This window comes from Macaca mulatta, chromosome 11 (genome assembly GCF_049350105.2).
Source record: "Macaca mulatta isolate MMU2019108-1 chromosome 11, T2T-MMU8v2.0, whole genome shotgun sequence".
NCBI lineage: Eukaryota > Metazoa > Chordata > Mammalia > Primates > Cercopithecidae > Macaca > Macaca mulatta.
The window spans coordinates 23,378,434-23,399,485 of NC_133416.1; the positions used below are offsets into that span (position 1 = coordinate 23,378,434).

A 21,052-nucleotide genomic window follows, 5' to 3' on the forward strand; every position below is an offset into this window, starting at 1 on the left:
GTGAGGCACTGCACCCAGCCTTTTTTTTTTTTTGTATTTTTGTAGAGACGGGGTTTCACCATGTTGTTCACCATGTTGATCAGTCTGGTGTCAAATTCTTGACCTCAAGTGATCTGATTGCCTTGACCTCCCAAAGTGCTGGAATTACAGGCCTGAGCCACCACACCTGGCCTTAAATTTCTTAAGATATCTTTTATAGCCCAGAATGTGGTCTATCTTGGTGAATATTCTATACGAGCTTGGGAAGACTTTGTAGTCTGTTGCTGTTTGATGTAGTAGGTTACATCTGTTATACTGTTGATTGATAGTGTTGTTGAGTTTTCAACTATGTCTGATCAAATTTTGCCTGGTGAATCTGACCTTTTCTGATAGAGGCATGTTGAAGTCTCCAACATAATTGTGGGTTTGTTTACATTAAGTATCCACTTAAGATTGTCCATAGGTTCTTAGAAACTGATTTTAAGCAAAACAATGTGCTATGTACCATAGTAACTATTGTTTATACCAGTTATCTATAGTGAAATTGGTTTCATTATACAATACATAATTTTACTCAAAATTATAATTTCCAAGAACCTGTAGACAACGTCAAGTGAAGACTTACTGTATTTCTCTTTGCAGCTCTATCATTTTCCCCTCACATATTTAGACACTCCATTTTTACATGCTTACATGTTAAGTATTGTTCTGTTTTGTAAAAGGATAATTGGATAACTGATTCCTTTGTTATTATGTAAAGACTTTTTTATCCTTCATTAATTTCCTTGCTTTGAAGTCTGCTCTGTTTGAAATTAAAATAGGTACTCCCACTTTCTTTTGATTAATGTTATCAGTGTATGTCTTCGTCAGTCTAATTACTTTTAATCTGTATGTCTTCATATTTAAAGTGAGTTTCTTATAGACTACATATAGTTTGGTTCTTGGTTTTAATCCTCTAACAATCTTATTATTATCTTTTGAGATGGGATCTCATTCTGCCACCCAGGCTGTAGAGCAGTGGCTTGAACGTGGCTCACTGTAGCCTCAACCTCCTGGGCTCAAGAGATCCTTCTGCCTTAGCCTCCCATGTAGCTGGGAACACAGGCATGAACTAACATGCCTGGCTAATTTTTTGATTTTTTTTTTTTTTTTTTAGAGATGAGCAACTTTGTTGCCCAGTCTGGTCTCAAACTCCTGGACTCACTTGATTCTCCCATCTTGGCCCCCCAGAGTGCTGGGATTACAGGCATGAGCCACCATGCCTGGCTCATTTTGGTCTTTTAGTTGGTGTATTTATATCATTGACATTCAAAGTGATTACTGATATAAATGAAAGAATACTGACCATATTTGTTACTATTTTCTATTTGCTGTCCTTGTTCTTTGATCCTATTTTTATATACCACTTTTTGTCTTCCCATTTTGTTTTAATTGAGCATTTTATATAATTCCATTTTCTCTCATATCTTAGCTTATTAGTTGTACTTTTTAAATAAAAATTTCAGTGGTTTTCCTAGCATTTGCAATATATGTTTAAAACTAATCCAAGTTTATATTTTAGTAACACTTTATTAGTTCACAGATTATGAGTACTCTTATAATACCAAAATGACCCTAATTCTTCTTTCCTACCCATTGTATCACTGCTGTCATTTACTCCACTTATCTGTAAGCAAACATACACATATGAATAAGCATGTGCATTATATATAATTAAACACATGGTTTCTATTATTGTTTTGAACAGTTTTCTATTAAATCAATTTAGAATAAAATTTTTTTTATTTAACCTTAACTGATTTCTTCTCTGATGTTCTTCCTTCTTTATATCCAAGTTTCTGACCTATATCATTTTCCTTCTCTCTAACAAACTTCTTTTAACATTTCTTGCAAGGAGGGTATACTGGCAAAACAGTCCCTCAATTTTTGTTTGTGTGATGGTGTCTTGATTTTGACTTAACTTTTGAAAGATAATTTTACATGGTACAGAATTTTTAAGTTGGTGTTTTATTTTTCTTAACAGTTTAAATATTTCACTTCACTCTCTTCTTGCTTGTATGGTTTCTGAAGAGAAGTCTGATGTAATCTTTTCTACTCTATAAACCAGGTTTGCTTTTCCTTTTGTTTCTTTCAGGATGTTTTCTTCATCTCTGATTTTCCAGACTTTGAAAATAATAAACCTCTGCATAGTTTTTCTGGCATTTATCCTTCTTGGTGTTTTCTGAGCTTCCTGGATCTGAGGTTTGGTGTCTGACATTAATTCGATAAAAATTCTCCATACTTATTATTTGAAATATTTCTTTTGTTCCTTTCATTTTCCCCTTCAAGTATTTCTATTATAAACACTTATGAAATCCTTCCAAAGTTCTTGGTTATTCTGTCTTTTTCTTTCTTTTGTCTTATTTTTCTTTTTTTTTTTTTAATTGAGATAAACTTAGAGATTGTTTCCTCAGCAGTGCTCTGTCTAATAATAAATCCATCAAGGCATTTATCATTTCTGTTACAGTTTTCTTATCCTTACTGTTTCGTTTTGGTTCTTAGAATTTTTATCTTTACTTACATTGCTAATCTTTCTTACATGCTGTCTACATTATCCATTAGATTGCTTAACAAATTAATAATAGTTGTTTTAAATTTCCATCCCTGATATTCCTTGATATATCTGGATCTGGTTTTAAGTCTTATTCTTTCCATACTATGTTTATTGCCTTTTAGTATGTAACTTGCAAATTTTTCTTGACAGCCACACAAAATGTATTGGGTAAAAGGAATTGCTGTATATAAGCCTTTATTAATGGGGTGTAAGGTGCTGAAGAAAAAGTAACATTCTATAGTTCTATGATAATGTCTCAATCTTTTAGTGAGCCGGTATCTCTGGACTGTGAACTTCAAACATGCTTCTCAGTTTCTGTCTCCCACTCCTTAGGTAGAATGAGATGGCTTGAGGGGGCTGGAGTTATATATTTTCCTCCCTCCCAAAGGAAGGCTAGAGACAGCTGGGGTTTAGTTTCTGTAGCTTCATTTTTTTTTTTTAAATAATAGAAAAATATTTTATGCCCCAATGAAAAGAATAAATAGAATTTTTCTCTGAATATTTGTGTGTGTAACTTGTTTTTCTTTCTTTTAAGGTATGCATACTGGAGATAAAAAATGTAAGATGTTTTACATATTTAAAATAATAATCTACTCTCTTTTTTCTCTTTTCACAGAAGGGTCTACTTGGGCTTATCTACGGCTTTAAGATTCTCAGCACTTGTTTTATATATCTTATTCATTTTTGTTATGAAGAAAAAATTTCAAGGAAAGGATACCAAGGCATCAGACAATGAAAGAAAAGTAATGGATGAAGCAAACTTAGAATTCTTAAATAACGGTGAACATTTTGTACCTTCTGCTGGAGCAGACAGTAAAACATGTAATTTGGACATGCAAGACAATGCTGCTGCCAACTAACATTGTATTGATTCATTAAGATGTTATTTTTGAGGTGTTCCTGGTCTTTTCACTGACAATTCCAACATTCTTTACTTGTAGTGGACCAATGGAAAAGCCTATGAATTTAAATAAACTATAAAAAATGGGAGTTCCTATGGTTAGGATATAGCTATGCCTTTATGGTTAAGCTTAGAATATATGATCCATAAAAATTTAAAGTGAGAAGCATGGTTAGTATGTAATACAATAAAAAGTAATTGTTTTGTAGTTGTAACTGCTAATAAAACCAGTGACTAGAATATAAGGGAGGTAAAAGGGAGAAGATAGAATAATAGCCTAAATAAAGAGAAAAACCTGATGCCTAAAAAAAAAAAAAAAGAAAGAAAGAAAGAAAGAAACACTTTAGATGTATTACTTTGGCCAAAATCTAGCCTGGATTTATGCTATAATGATATATACTTTTCATGTTAAGTTGTATATTTTTCAGAAATTACAAATATTATTAATTTAAAATTTGAATTTGTGTTTGACTAACAACCTCGATGGATCTTCTTCCAACCTCCCATTAAAATCCTGCAGGAGAATTGTGAGACAATATATTATAATACGTGTTAAGTTTCTACTGGACCCATGGAAGTAGATAAGAAAAACTGACTTTAACTTGAGAAAGCAAAACCTATTGATAAGATATGTCTTCATTGCATCTGTCTGTTCTCTGGGAGAAGCAAAATATGTGTTACTCTCTTGCATACTTGTTTGTTTATTCATTGTGCATAAAAGGATATCTTCCACATCTCCAAAGCTGGACAAGAAATAGAGAAAATAAGACCAAATATTTAAATATTGCATTTTCTAGTAGTGAGGCAGAATATTTCTTGGCCTCTTCACTGGACTTGCAATAGAGGTGCCCTCTTTATTTGGTCTGCCATGCTCAATGCTTTGCGGAAGGGAGCATGTGAGTGACCAAGTGCAGGACCATGTGGGTCATTCTAGTCATCAACTCAGAAACAAGCTCTGTGAGTTTCCCATGGCCAGACCAGGTGCAAGCGAGTGAATGCTGGACCTGGCCAACCACTCCAGGCACCAAAACAGGAGTGAGTTCCATGCAGGCCTGGCAGCCACACAAGGTGCAAGGGTGCTCATGATCCTGAAGCCCCGGTGGGGTTGTTACGGTGCTCCTTTAGTTCCACCGTCTACAGTCTGACAGATGGCGGCATGTTTGCAGCTCAATTGGCCCCTTGTCTCTTTACCTGGGATGGCTACCCGCTGCCAGTAAGGGCAAAAGCCAGTGTGACAGCCTTTTCTGGGTACCTGCATTTAGTGGAGGCCCTTATCTGCTGTCCAAGAAGAATGAGATCACATTGACAGGTGAAGGGTGGTGAAGGTGGAGAATTTTAATGAGTAATGAAAAAGACTCTCAGTGGAGAGGGGTGCTGGAGAGGGGATGGGAAGGGCAGGTTGTCTTCCCTGAAGTCCTGCTGTCTCTTCCTCGAATTCAGGGTGTCTTCCCCACTCCACCAACTGAGTCTGGGGTCTTTGTAGGCACAGGATGGGGAGTGTGTGCTGATTGGTTTCTGAGTATGCAAAAAAGGTTACAGTGAAGGCACCACTCAAAGGTGGGCATGACAGTATAGAAAACCAATTAGGAAAGGGTAGTTATATCTAAAATAGGTGAAGGGTGGGGACCAATCAGAGGAAAGCATGCCAAATAAGAAGACAACTTCTCAGTCTGGTCTAAGGATTTCACTCGTAGCCTGGCTTTTGGACTTTAAACTGTCTTCAGCTTGGAGGCGGGGTTTCACTGGGAGCCTGCCCCTATCTGCCTAGGCATTTGGCTGTCTCTTGTCACTATCAGGAGCACCATCTCTACCTAGTGAATGCTAGAGGTTGTAGTTTATAATTCTCAATTGGTTAAAAGATATTTTGTATCAAATCAACTGTAAAAATACATTTTAAAAGAAATATATTTATAGACCTACTTTAGAGATTCCAAATTCAAACATGTGTGATGTAGCTTGGATATCTTTAAAACATTCCACATGATGCTAGTATTCCTTTGATAGACCACCGTGGTACAGGAGAAGGTATAACTGAGGGTAGCAAAGTCACACAAAATTATTACTAGAATATGGGAACTGGCCTGGAAGATATATATATATATCTTTATACCTGTTCTCAGCCTGTAATCCTGAAAAAAAATTAATCACACAAACAGAAATTTGGGGTAACCCACATACATGCTAGGTTTGTAGGTATCATATAATAAATCTAACAAATCGTCATATAGCAACTAACATACACACACATATAATCATACATATTTATTGAATACAATGTGATGTTTCAATACATGTATACATTGTGTAATAATCAAATCATGGTTATTAGCATATCCATCACCTTACACATTTATCATTTCTTAATTGTGAGTACATTCAAAATCCTCTCTTCTAGCTTTTTGAAATTTACAATGCGTTATTGTTAGCTATAGTCACCTTACTGTGAAGTAAGTACCAGCAACTTATTCCTCCTATCTAACTGTAACATTGTACTCATTGACCAACTCCTCCCCATCTTCCCCTTCCCTGTTTTTCCTGTCTTTGGTAACCACAATTTTACTCTTAATATCTATGAGATCAATTTGTTTAGATTCTTCACATGAATGACATCATGCAGTACGTTTCTTGTTGTGCCTGACTTATTTCCCTTAACAGGCTCCAGGCTCAACAATTTTTTTGTAAATGACAGAATTTCATCCTTTTTTTGTGGCAGAATGGTAGTCCATTTTGTATATATGCCACATTTTCTTTATCCATTTCTCTGTTGATGGCATTCAGGTTGATTCCATGCCTTGGCTAAAATGAACAGTGCAATTAACATGGGAGTGCAAAATGACTCTTCAGCATACTTATTTCATTTTCTGTGACTATATGCCCAGTAGTGGGATTACTGGATCATATGTTGTATCTATTATTAATTTTTTTAGGAATATCCATGCTGTTTTTCATAATGGCTGTAGTAATTTCCATTCCTAACAGTGTATAAGACTTTCCCTTTTTCCACAGTATTGCCAGCATTTCTTCTTTTCTTTCTTTTTTTGTTTTTTTTTTTGTTTGTTGTTTTTGGTCTTTTTGATGACACCCTTTCTAACTGGGGTGAGGTGATATCTCATTTTGGTTTTTATTTGCATTTCCCTGATTGTTAGTGACTTTCAGCATTTTTTTCATATAACTGTTGTCCATTTCTATATCTTTCTTGGAGAAATATCTATTCAGGTCTTTTGTCCATTTTTAAATTACATTATTTTTCTATTGAATTGTTTGAATTCCTTATAAATTCTTGATAATAACCTCTTGTCAGATGTATGTTTTGCAAATATTTTCTCTCATTCTGTATGTATTCTCCTTAGTCTATTGTTCCCTTTTCTATACAGAATATTTTTAATTTGATGTAATTACTGTATTTTTGCTATTGTTGCCTGAGTTTTTGAGATCTTGTCTAGTAAATCCTTGCCCAGACTGAAGTTATGTAGCATTTCTCCTTGTATTATTCTAGTAGTTTCATAGTTTTAGGCTTTACGTTTGAATCTTTAATCTATTTTGAATTGAATTTTGTATATGGTGAGAAATAGAGGTCTAGTTTTATTCTATTGTATGCAGATATTCAGTTTTTTTCAGTATCATTTGTTGAAGAGAGTGACCTTTCCTCAATTTGTGTTCTTGGCATCTTTTTCAAATCAATTGGTTGTAAATGCATTAATTTATTTCTGGCATTTCTGTTTTGTTCCATTGGTCTTTTTGTCTTTTCTGTATTTTTAGCCAATACAATGCAGTTTTGGTTACAATAGCTTTGTAGTATATTTTTAAGCCAAGTTGTATGATGTCTCTAGCTTTGTCTGTTTGCTCAGAATTACTTTAGTTATTCAGTCTTTTGTGAATGTCCAGTAATGTATTGAATAGGACTGGTAAATGTGGGGAATTTTATCTTGTTCCAGATCTTAGAGGAAAAGCTTTCAACTATTCCTCATTCAGCATTGTACTGCCTATGGATTTGTCATATATGGGCTTTGTTATGTTGAAGTATGTTCCTTCTATACCTAATCATTGAGAGCTTTTGTTATGAAGAGGGACTGAATTTTGTCAAATGGATCTGCATCTATTAAAATGATCATATAATTTTTGTCTGACTCTATTGATGTGATGTATCATGTTTATTGATTTACATATGTCGAAATATGCTTGCATCCCTGGGATGAACCCCACTTGATTTTTAAAATATGTTGTTAAATTTGATTTGTTGACATTTTTTTCATCTAAGTTCATCAAGGGTATTGGCCTGAAATGTTTTCGTTGCTGTTGTGTCTTTCTCTGGTTTTGGAATCAGTGTGATGATGGCTTCACGTAATAAATTTGAAAGAGTTCCCTCCTTTTCAATTTATTGAAATAGTTTGTGAAGAATTGAATTCATTCTTTTAAAGATATTTTGTAGAATTTAGCCGTGAAGTCGTCATGTCTTGGACTTTCCTTTAATGAAAGACCTTTTATTACTGCTTAAAATCTCATTACTCATTATTTCTTGGTTCACATTTTCTATTTCTTCTTAATTCAGTCAGTAGATTTTTAAAATTATTTTTATTTCAATAGATTTCAGGGTACAGGCAGCTTTTGGTTACATGGATAAATTCTTTAGTGGTAATTTCTGAGATTTTTGTTTACCTGTCACCTAAGGAGTGTACACTGTATGCAATATCCTTCACCACTCTCCCAAACTTGACCCAGCCTTGGTAGGTTTTTGTGTTCAGGAACTGATCCATTTCTTCTGGATTTTTCATATTGTCGGCATATCATTAATTGTGCATAGTAGTTTCTTATGAACTTTTGTATTTTGGTTGCATCAGTTGTAATGCCTCCTTTTTAATTCCTGATTTTATTTATTTGACGCTTCTCTCTTTTTTTCTTGGTTAGTCTTGCTAAAGATTTGCCAATTTTGTTTATGTTTTTATAAAATTAGCTCGTCATTTCATTGATTTTCTGTGTTGCTTTTAGGTCTCTACTGTACTCTGATTTTATTATTTTCTGTCTAATGTGAGTTTATTTTATTCTTGCTTTTCTATCTTTGAGATCCATCATTTGGTGGTTCATTTGAGAGCTTTTTTTGATGTAGACATCAATTGCTATAAACCTCCTTCTAAGGACCACTTTTGCTGTATTTCATAAATTTTAGTATGTTGTGTTTTCATGTTAATTTGTCTTGAGAATTTTTTTTTTTTAGCTGGAATTTCACTCTTGTTGCCCAGGCTGGAGTGCAATGGTTCCATCTCGGCTCACTGCAATCTCCGCCTCCTGGGTTCAAGTGATTCTCCCACCCCAGCCTCCCGAGTAGCTGGGATTACAGGCATGTGCCACCACACCCGGCTAATTTTGTATTTTTAGTAGAGACGGGGTTTCTCCATGTTGTTCAGGCTAGTCTCGAACTCCTGACCTCAGGTGATCCGCCTGCCCTGGCCTCCCAAAGTGGTGGGATTACAGGCATGAGCCACTGCATCCAGCTGTCTTTAGAAATTTTTAAAATTTCTCTTTCAATTTCTTCATTGGCTTACAGGTTGTTTAGAAGCATGTTGTTTAATTTCCATGGACTTGCAGCATTTCAGAGCTCCTCCTGCTGTTGATTTCTTTTTTTTTTTTTTTTTTTTTTTTGAGACAGAGTCTCGCTGTGTCGCCCAGGGTGGAGTGCAGTGGCCGGATCTCAGCTCACTGCAAGCTCCGCCTCCTGGGTTTTTACGCCATTCTCCTGCCTCAGCCTCCCGAGTAGCCCGGACTACGGGCGCCCGCCACCTCGCCTGGCTAGTTTTTTGTATTTTTTAGTAGAGACGGGGTTTCACCGTGTTAGCCAGGATGGTCTCGAACTCCTGACCTAGTGATCCGCCCGTCTCGGCCTCCCAAAGTGCTGGGATTACAGGCTTGAGCCACCGCACCCGGCCCCTGCTGTTGATTTCTAGTTTTTTCCATTATGATGAAAAATGGTACTTGATATGATCTTAATTTTGTTGTATTTTTAAAGACTTTTTTTGTAAACCAACATATGGTCTATCCTGGAAAACATACCATGTGCAGTGTAGAAGAATGTGTATTCTCCAGCTGTTGGATAGAATGTTCTGTAAATGTCTGTTAAGTCCATTTCATCTAGAGTGCAATTTAAATCTGATTTTTTTTCTTGGTTTTCTGTAAATAATCTGTCCACTGCAGGAAGCAGGGTGTTGAAATCTCCTACTATTATTGTATTACTATGTATCTCTCCCTGTAAATCTATTAATGTTTCCTTTATGTATTTCAATGCTTTGATGTTGGGTGCATATGTATTCATGATTGCTATATGGTCTTGTTGTATTGACCCTTTTATCATTATGTAATGGCCTTGTCTCTTTATATATGTTTTAACTTGAAATTTATGTTTATCTGAGAGAGTATAGCTACTGTTGTTTTGGTTTGGTTTTTATTTGTATGGAGTATCTTTTTCCATTCATTCACTCTCAGTCTATGCATATCTGTATAGATGAAGTTAGTCTCTTGTTGGCAACGTATAGTTGAGTCTTGTTATTTTATCCATTCATTCAACTTTATATCTTTTAACTGGAGAATTGAGTCTATATACAATCAGTGTGATTCTTAAAAGAAGGAACTTACTACTGCCATTTTGCTGCTCTTTTTTGAGCTGTAGTTTTGTATCTTTTAAAAAATATCTTCCTATCCTCCCTTTCTCCTTATCCTTCCTTGTCTAGTATCCTCTGTTTTACTCTTTACTTCTATGAGATCAACTTGTTTAAGCTTCCACATATGAGTGAAAACACATAGTGTAAAATATTCTGCTCCTGGCTTATTTCATTTATCATAATATTGTCCAATTTTATTCATGTTGCTGCAAATGGCAAGATTTAATTCTTTTTTATAGCTAAATAGTATTCTATGTATCTCTCTAAACATAGAGATATATGTCTATCTATCTATCTATCTATCTATCTATCTATCTATCATCTATCTCATGTTTTCTTTATCCATTTATTTGTTGTTGAACACTGAGATTAATACTATATTTTGGCTCCTGTGAATAGGGATGAGATAAACATCTGGGTGCAGATATATTTTTATTTAATGATTTTATTTCCTTTGGATAAATTCTCAGTAGTGCGATTGCTAGATTGTAAGGTATTTCCGTTGTAGTTTATTGAGGAACCTCTATACTCTTCCCTTTGTGGCCATACTAGTTTACATTACCACCAACTGTCTGTAAGAATTCTCTGTACTCTTCATCCTTGCAAGCATTTATAGTTTGTCTTTTTCTATGATAACCATTCTAACTGGGGTGAGAGGATACCTCATTGTGGTTTTTATTTGCATATCTCTTTTAATTAGTGATATTGACAATTTTTTCATATATTTGTTAGCCAGTTGTATGTCTTCTTTTGAGCAATGTCTGTTCAGACTATTTGCCCATTCTTTTAAAAATTAAATTGCTGATCTTTTTGCTGTTGAGCTGTTTGAGTTCCTTGTATATTTTGAATATTAATCTTCTGTTGAATGAGTGGCTTGGAAATATTTTCTCACATTCTGTAGACTGGCTCTTCACCCTGTTAATTTTTCTATTGCTATACAAAAGTGTTTTAGTTTGTTACAATCTCATTTATTCATTTTTACTTTTGTTGCCTGTGCTCTTAAAGTCTTACTCATAAAATCTTTTTGTAGACAAATGTGCTGAAATATTTTCCCTATAATTTCTTAGAGTAGTTTTATTGTTTCTGTTATAACATTTAGATCTTTGATCCATTTTGAGTTTTTTAATAGCATAAGAAGTGGGACCCTTTTTTCATTATTCTGCATATGTATATTCAGTTTTTTCAACACAATTATTGAACAGGCTGTCCTTGCCCCAGTGAGAGTTTTTAATATCTTTTACAAAAAACAGTTGGCTATACATATGTGGATTAATTTCTGGGTTTTCTATTCTGTTCGACTGGTCTGTGTGTCTGTTTTTATGCTAGTATCATGCTGTTTTGGTTACTGTAGCTTTGTAGTATATTGTGACCTCTGGTAGTGTAATGCATCTAGCTTTGGTCTTTTTGGTAAGAACAGCTTTGGTGATTTCAGGGCTTTTGCGGTTCTGCAGAAATTTTCTAATATTTTCTATTTCTGTGAAGAGTGTCATTGGTATTTTGATATGAATTGCATGAATCTGTGGACTGATTTGGATAGTAGTGTCATTTAAACAATATTGATTCTTCTGAGTCATAAACATAGGATTTATTTCTACATATGTGTATCATCTTCAATATTTTTCATCAGCATTTTGTGTATTTCCTTGGAGAAGATTTTACCTCCTTGGCAAAATTTATTCCTAGTTCTTTTTTTGGAGCTCTTGTAAATAGGTTTGTCCTTCTGATTTTTTTCAGCTAGTTCATTGTTTATTTATAGAAACACTACTGATTTTTGTATATTAATTTTGCATCCAGCATCTTTATTGAAATCATTTACCATTTCTAATTTTTTTTGTAAGTCTCTAGATTTTCCTATATGCAAGATCAGATCATCTGCAAAAATGGACAACTTGACTTTCTCCTTTCCAATTTAAATGCCCTTCTTTATTTCTCTTTCTTATTTGCCCTGGCTAGAAATTCAGAAATATGTTGATTAAGAATGGTGAGAGTAGATAAACTTGTTTTGTTTCTTAGGGGAAAAGCGTTCTGGTTTTCCCCATTCAGAAAATAGTTAGATGTGTTTGTTTCTTTTTTTTTATTTTTTATTATTAATATACTTTAAGTTCTAGGGTACATGTGCATAATGTGCAGGTTTGTTACATATGTATACTTGTGCCATGTTTCTGTGCTGCACCCATCAACTCGTCAGCACCCATCAACTCGTCATTTACATCAGGTATAACTCCCAATGCAATCCCTCCCCCCTCCTCCCTCCCCATGATAGGCCCCAGTGTGTGATGTTCCCCTTCCCGAAACCAAGTGATCTCATTGTTCAGTTCCCACCTATGAGTGAGAACATGCAGTGTTTGGTTTTCTGTTCTTGTGATAGTTTGCTAAGAATGATGGTTTCCAGCTGCATCCATGTCCCTACAAAGGACACAAACTCATCTTTTTCTATGGCTGCATAGTATTCCATGGTGTATATGTGCCACATTTTCTTAATCCAGTCCGTCACTGATGGATATTTGGGTTGATTCCAAGTCTTTGCTATTGTGAATAGTGCCACAGTAAACATACGTGTGCATGTGTCTTTATAGCAGCATGATTTATAAACCTTTGGGTATATACCCAGTAATGGGATGGCTGGGTCATATGGTACATCTAGTTCTAGATCCTTGAGGAATCGCTATACTGTTTTCCATAATGGTTGAACTAGTTTACAATCCCACCAACAGTGTAAAAGTGTTCCTATTTCTCCACATCCTCTCCAGTACCTGTTGTTTCCTGACTTTTTAATGATCGCCATTCTAACTGGTGTGAGATGGTATCTCATTGTGGTTTTGATTTGCATTTCTCTGATGGCCAGTGATGATGAGCATTTTTTCATGTGTCTGTTGGCTGTATGAATGTCTTCTTTTGAGAAATGTCTGTTCATATCTTTTGCCCACTTTTTGATGGGGTTGTTTGTTTTTTTCTCATAAATTTGTTTGAGTTCTTTGTAGGTTCTGGATATTAGCTCTTTGTCAGATGAGTAGATTGCAAAAATTTTCTCCCATTCTGTAGGTTGCCTGTTCACTCTGATGGTAGTTTCTTTTGCTGTGCAGAAGCTTTTTAGTTTAATTAGATCCCATTTGTCAATTTTGGCTTTTGCTGCCATTGCTTTTGGTGTTTTAGACATGAAGTCTTTGCCCATGCCTATGTCCTGAATGGTACTACCTAGGTTTTCCTCTAGGGTTTTTATGGTATTAGGTCTAACATTTAAGTCTCTAATCCATCTTGAATTAATTTTCATATAAGGAGTAAGGAAAGGATCCAGTTTCAGCTTTCTACTTATGGCTAGCCAGCTTTCCCAGCACCATTTATGAAATAGGGAATCCTTTCCCCATTTCTTGTTTCTCTCAGATTTGTCAAAGATCAGATGGCTGTAGATGTGTGGTATTATTTCTGAGGACTCGGTTCTGTTCCATTGGTCTATATCTCTGTTTTGGTACCAGTACCATGCTGTTTTGGTTACTGTAGCCTTGTAGTATAGTTTGAAGTCAGGTAGCGTGATGCCTCCAGCTTTGTTCTTTTGACTTAGGATTGTCTTGGAGATGCGGGCTCTTTTTTGGTTCCATATGAACTTTAAAGCAGTTTTTTCCAATTCTGTGAAGAAACTCATTGGTAGCTTGATGGGGATGGCATTGAATCTATAAATAACCTTGGGCAGTATGGCCATTTTCATGATATTGATTCTTCCTATCCATGAGCATGGTATGTTCTTCCATTTGTTTGTGTCCTCTTTTATTTCACTGAGCAGTGGTTTGTAGTTCTCCTTGAAGAGGTCCTTTACATCCCTTGCAAGTTGGATTCCTAGGTATTTTATTCTCTTTGAAGCAATTGTGAATGGAAGTTCATTCATGATTTGGCTCTCTGTCTGTTACTGGTGTATAAGAATGCTTGTGATTTTTGCACATTAATTTTGTATCCTGAGACTTTGCAGAAGTTTCTTATCAGCTTAAGGAGATTTTGAGCTGAGACAATGGGATTTTCTAAATATACAATCATGTCATCTGCAAAGAGGGACAATTTGTTCAGCAATATTCTATCTTCTGCAGACTCTGCTGCTGACACCCAGGCAAACAGGGTCTGGAGTGGACCTCAAGCAATCTCCAACAGACCTACAGCTGAGGGTCCTGACTGTTAGAAGGAAAACTATCAAACAGGAAGGACACCTACACCAAAACCCCATCAGTACGTCACCATCATCATCAAAGACCAGAGGCAGATAAAACCACAAACATGGGGGAAAAGCAGGGCAGAAAAGCTGGAAATTCAAAAAATAAGAGCGCATCTCCCCCGGCAAAGGAGCGCAGCTCATCGCCAGCAACGGATCAAAGCTTGACAGAGAATGACTTTGATGAGATGAGAGAAGAAGGCTTCAGTCCATCGAACTTCTCAGAGCTAAGGGAGGAATTACGTACCCAGCGCAAAGAAACTAAAAATCTTGAAAAAAAGTGGAAGAATTGAGAGCTAGAGTAATTAATGCAGAGAAGGTCATAAACGAAATGAAAGAGATGAAAACCATGACATGAGAAATACGTGACAAATGCACAAGCTTCAGTAACCGACTCGATCAACTGGAAGAAAGAGTATCAGTGATTGAGGATCAAATGAACGAAATGAAACGAGAAGAGAAACCAAAAGAAAAAAGAAGAAAAAGAAATGAACAAAGCCTGCAAGAAGTATGGGATTATGTAAAAAGACCAAATCTACGTCTGATTGGGGTGCCTGAAAGTGAGGGGGAAGATGGAACCAAGTTGGAAAACACTCTTCAGGATATCATCCAGGAGAACTTCCCCAACCTAGTAGGGCAGGCCAACATTCAAATCCAGGAAATACAGAGAACGCCACAAAGATACTCCTTGAGAAGAGCAACTCCAAGACACATAATTGCCAGATTCACCAAAGTTGAAATGAAGGAAAAAATCTTAAGGGCAGCCAGAGAGAAAGGTCCGGTTACCCACAAAGGGAAGCCCATCAGACTAACAACAGATCTCTCGGCAGAAACTCTCCAAGCCAGAAGAGAGTGGGGGCCAATATTCAACATTCTTAAAGAAAAGAATTTTAAACCCAGAATTTCATATCTAGCCAACTTAAGCTTCATAAGTGAAGAAGAGATAACATCCTTTACAAACTAGCAAATGCTGAGAGATTTTGTCACCACCAGGCCTGCCTTACAAGAGCTCCTGAAGCACCAAGCATGGAAAGGAAAACCAGTACCAGCCACTGCAAAAACATGCCAAATTGTAAAGACCGTTGATGCCAGGAAGAAACTACGTTAACTAACGAGCAAAATAACCAGCTAACATCATAATGACAGGATCAAATTCACACACAACAATATTAACCTTAAATGTAAATGGGCTAAATGCTCCAGTTAAAAGATGCAGACTGGCAAATTGGACAAAGAGTCAAGACTATCAGTGTGCTGTATTCAGGAGAATCATCTCATATGCAGAGACACAAATAGGCTCAAAACAAAAGGATGGAGGAAGATCTACCAAACAAATGGAAAACAAAAAAAAGCAGGGGTTGCAATCCTAGTCTCTGATAAAACAGACTTTAAACCAACAAAGATGAGAAGAGACAAAGAAGGCCATTACATAATGGTAAAGGGATCAATTCTACAAGAAAAGCTAACTATCCTAAATACATAGGCACCCAATACAGGAGCATCCAGTCCTTGGAGACCTACAAAAAGATTTGTGACTCCCACACAATAATAATGGGAGATTTTAACACCACACTGTCAACATTAAACAGATCCACGAGACAGAAAGTTAACAAGGATATCCAGGAATTGAACTCAGCTCTGCACCAAGCAGACCTAATAGACATCTACAGAACTCTCCACCCCAAATCAACAGAATATACATTCTTCTCACAACCACACTTCACTTATTTCAAAATTGACCACGTAATTGGAATTAAAGCATTCCTTAGCAAATGTAAAAGAACAGAAATTATAACAAACTGTCTCTCAGACCACAGTGCAATCAAATTAGAACTCAGGATTAAGAAACTCACTCAAAACCGCTCAACTACATGGAAACTGAACAACCTGCTCCTGAATGACTACTGGGTACATACTAAATGAAGGCAGAAATAAAGATGTTCTTTGAAACCAATGAGAACAAAGATACAACATAGCAGAATCTCTTAGACACATTTAAAGCAGTGTGTATAGGGAAATTTATAGCACTAAATGCCCACAAGAGAAGCAGGAAAGATCTAAAATTGACACTCTAACACCACAATTAAAAGAACTAGAGAAACAAGAGCAAACGCATTCAAAAGCTAGCAGAAGGCAAGAAATAATTAAGATCAGAGCAGAACTGAAGGAAATAGAGACACAAAAAAATGTTCAAAAAATCAATGAATCCAGGAGCTGATTTTTTTGGAAAGATCAACAAAATTGATAGACCACTAGCAAGACTAATAAAGAAGAAAAGGGGAAGAATCACAGACACAATAAAAAATGACAAAGGGGATATCACCACCAATCCCACAGAGATACAAGCTACCATCAGAGAATGCTAAACACCTTTATGCAAATAAACTAGAAAATCCAGAAGAAATGGATAAATTCCTGGACACATACACCCTCCCAAGACTAAACCAGGAAGAAGATGAATCCCTGAATAGATCAATAATAGGCTCTGAAATTGAGGCAATAATTAACAGCCTACAAACCAAAAAATGTCCAGGACCAGATGGATTCACGGCTGAATTCTACCAGAGGTTAAAAGAGGAGCTGGTACTATTCCTCTGAAACTATTCTGAGCAATAGAAAAAGAGGGAATCCTCCTAAACTCATTTTATGAGGCCAGCATCATCCTGATACCAAAGCCTGGCGGAGACACAACAAAAAAAAGAGAATTTTAGACCAATATACCTGTTGAACATTGATGAAAAAATCCTCAATAAAATACAGGCAAACCGAATCCAGTGGCACATCAAAAAGCTTATCCACCATGATCAAGACAGCTTCATCCCTAGGATGCAAGGCTGGTTCAACATACACAAATCAATAAATGCAATCCATCATATAAACAGAACCAAAGACAAAACCACATAATTATCTCAATCAATGCAGAAAAAGCCTTCAAAAAAATTCAACAGCCCTTCATCCTAAAAACTCTCAATAAATTAGGTATTGATGGGACGTATCTCAAAATAATAAGGGCTATTTATGACAAACCCACAGCCAATATCATACTGAATGGGCAAAAACTGGAAGCATTCCCTTTGAAAACTGGCACAAGACAGGGATGTCCTCTCTCACCACTCCTATTCAACATAGTGTTGGAAGTTCTGGCTAGGGCAATCAGGCAGGATAAAGAAATAAAGAGTATTTCATTAGGAAAAGAGGAAGTCAAATTGTCCCTATTTGCAGATGACATGATTGTCTATTTAGAAAACCCCATCATCTCAGCCCAAAATCTCCTTAGGCTGATAAGCAACTTCAGCAAAGTCTCAGGATACAAAATCCATGTGCAAAAATCACAAACATTCCTATACACCAATAACAGACAGACAGAGAGCCAAATCATGAGTGAACTCCCATTCACAATTGCTGGAAAGAGAATAAAACACCTAGGATTCCAACTTACAAGGGATGTGAAGGACCTCTTCAAGGAGAATTACAAACTACTGCTCAATGAAATAAAAGAGGACACAAACAAATGGAAGAACATTCCATGCTCAAGGATATGAAGAATCAACATCATGAAAATGGCCATACTGCCCAAGGTAATTTATAGATTCAATGCCATCCCCATCAAGCTACCAATGACTTTCTTCACAGAATTGGAAAAAAAGTTCATATGGAACCAAAAAAGAGCCCACATTGCCAAGACAATCCTAAGCAAAAAGAACAAAGCTGGAGACATCACACTACCTGACTTCAAACTATACCACAAGACTACAGTAACCAAAACAGCATGGTATTAGTACCAAAACAGAGATATAGACCAATGGAACAGAACAGAGTCCTCAGAAATAATGCCACACATCTACAACCATCTGATCTTTGACAAACCTGACCAAAACAAGAAATGGGGAAAGGATTCCCTATTTAATAAATGGTGCTGGGAAAGCTGGCTAGCCATATGTAGAAAGCTGAAACTGGATCCCTTCCTTATACTTTATACAAAAATTAATTCAAGATGGATTAAAGACTTAAATGTCAGACCAAAAACCATAAAAACCCTAGAAGATAATCTAGACAGCACAATTCAGGACATAGGCATGGGCAAGGACTTCATGTCTAAAACACCAAAAGCAATGGCAACAAAAGCCAAAGTTAAGAAATGGGATCTAATTAAACTAAAGAGCTTCTGCACAGCAAAGGAAAGTACCATCAGAATGAACAGGCAACCTACAGAATGCAAGAAAATTTTTGCAATCTACCCATCTGACAAAGGGCTAATATCCAGAATCTACAAAGAACTTAAACAAATTTACGAGAAAAAAATCAAACAACCCCATCAAAAATTGGGCAAACGATTTGAACAGACAGTTCTCAAAAGAAGACATTTATGCAGCCAACAGACACATGTAAAAATGCTCATCATCACTGGCCATCCGAGAAATGCAAATCAAAACCACAATAAGATACCATCTCACATCAGTTAGAATGGCGATCATTAAAAAGTCAGGAAACAACAGGTGCTGGAGAGGATGTGGAGAAATAGGAACACTTTTACACTGTTGGTGGGACTGTAAACTAGTTCAACCATTGTGGAAAACAGTGTGGCGATTCCCCAAGGATCTAGAACTAGAAATACCATTTGACCCAGCCATTCCATTACTGGGTATATACCCAAAGGTTTATAAATCATGCTGCTGTAAAGACACATGCACATGTATGTTTATTGTGGCACTATTCACAATAGCAAGGACTTAGAACCAACCCAAATGTCCGTCAATGATAGACTGGATTAATCAAATGTGACACATATACACCATGGAATACTATGCAGTCATAAAAAATGATGAGTTCATGTCCTTTGCAGGGACATGGATGAAGCTGGAAACCATCATTCTGAGCAAACTATCGCAAGGACAGAAAACCAAACACCGCATGTTCTCAGTCATAGGTGGGAATTCAACAATGAGAACACTTGGACACCGGGTGGGGAACACCACACCCTAGGGCCTGTCATGGGTGGGGCGTGGGGGAGGGATAGCATTAGGAGATATACCTAATGTAAATGATGAGTTATTGGGTGCAGCACACCAACATGGCCTGTGTATACATATGTAGGAAACCTGCACATTGTGCACATGTACCCTAGAACTTAAAGTATAATAATAGTCAAAAAAGAAAGATAACGATTGGTGCTCCAATCCTTGAAACTGATCCCATGAAGGGATTGCAGTTGGTGTGAAAAGTCTAGGATATATTCAGAGAATGGGTAGAAGTGAAGATCATTGAGAAGAAAGCTAAACAACTAAGAAGCCAAAGAATTAAAAGATTTCCTTCATAGTCATTAAAATCATGAGTAATTAAGATAGAAGTACTGTTTTGAGAGACTAGCTTTGAATCAAGAGCTAATATTTTCATGGAATGAGTGGGAGTGACTCAGGTTTGATAGATGATTCCAACAAGACGAATAGGTGATAGGGTCTTTTGATATTAAAGTCAAAACTATGAATCCTGAGTATAAAGTGTGGGGAAATGGAAAGGAACTAGCAAAGTGAGGCAGACTGGAAACCAGCCCATCTGGTTTGCAGCAATATTGGGGATAAAGAACCCCCTATGTATCACTGCTGTGGGAGAGGGAGTGTCTCAGGGAAGACCAAGTTTAAGTTAAAGCCAGAAGTGAAGAAGAATAATTCAGAGAAGAGGATAAAGGTGCGGGGGGTATGAGTCATGATTAATTCTGAGTTCCAGAAAATTCAAGAGAAGGATTTTAGTCTAGGTTTAGAAGAAAGAAAGTGGATGGGGGCAAAATAGGAATGTCCAGAACCATCTGTTTATTAAAGAGAAGGTGATGAGTAATTAGGGAAGCCGTGCCTTCTTATGGTGGTCACTACCATAAGAGAGATAATTGTCATGGTTGGATTAGTCTTGATGATGCCAGAGCTTTGAGCATTGGTGGGTACAGAGACACGGGATCCTTTTCAGGAGAGCGTAACTTTATGGAGCTGCCTCTTAATCAGCACCAAGGGAGGTGAGATGGGCAAGCCATGGAAGTCTGCTCTGAGCCTGATGGTTTCCTCTTGGGTGCCTTTCATACACACCTGAGAACTCCGGAGGTAAAACCTATTGGACATATCTGCAGGGCACAGATCTCAGAGATTTTATTTATACTCATTTAACATAAATTAACTACTTTAAAAATTTATAAAATGCAAATGTCATACAATTAATTTAATTAGGTATTGAATCCATAACAAATATTTTGTAAGGTATTTTGTAAGGCACTTTACATACCCTAAATCCTTATTCCAAATATTGACTTCCTACTTTATAGAGGCACACAATGATGCTCAGAAAGGGTAAATAACCTACTAATGTTTATACTGCAGGCAAGTAGAAGAGACATATTGACGTCAAAGTTGATCAGACTTCAAAGGCCATGATATTTCATCAGAACTATGAAGGCTATTCTTGAAACGAATACAAGCTGATAGTTTGAACCAAATTTTTGGATCTAATAGATGTATGGCTGTTAGCATAACATCGATAGTGAAGCATGTTTTATGGCATCTTGCATCTAATGCATTTTTCTTTTTCCATAAGTACCACAAGATAAGCAATATAATTATTTACACAATTAGGAAGAGATAAAAGGCACAGAGAATGCTCTTTGACTTCTGAAAATATTCTAGAATTTTACAACTGGCATCTTTAGCTTATGTATTAGAAAGGTTGTTAGTTAATTTGTACTGTTTTATCTT

The 21,052-nt window shown here is 36.4% G+C and overlaps 1 protein-coding gene across 5 annotated transcripts in view; it reads left to right on the forward strand.

Moving 5' to 3' along the window:
• SLCO1B3 (solute carrier organic anion transporter family member 1B3) overlaps positions 1 to 3,927 on the forward strand; it is a 91,656-nt gene extending 87,729 nt beyond the window's left edge. For 3 of the 5 annotated variants that reach the window (XR_013400550.1, XR_013400551.1, XM_015151097.3), the window contains one exon: positions 3,189 to 3,927. Coding sequence is in view for 2 of the 5 variants with exons in the window: in XM_015151097.3 (XP_015006583.2) it covers positions 3,189 to 3,432 (244 nt within the window). In the remaining 3 variants the exon portion in view is untranslated. 5 annotated transcript variants of the gene reach the window in all.
• Positions 3,928 to 21,052: the final 17,125 nt, after the last annotated feature.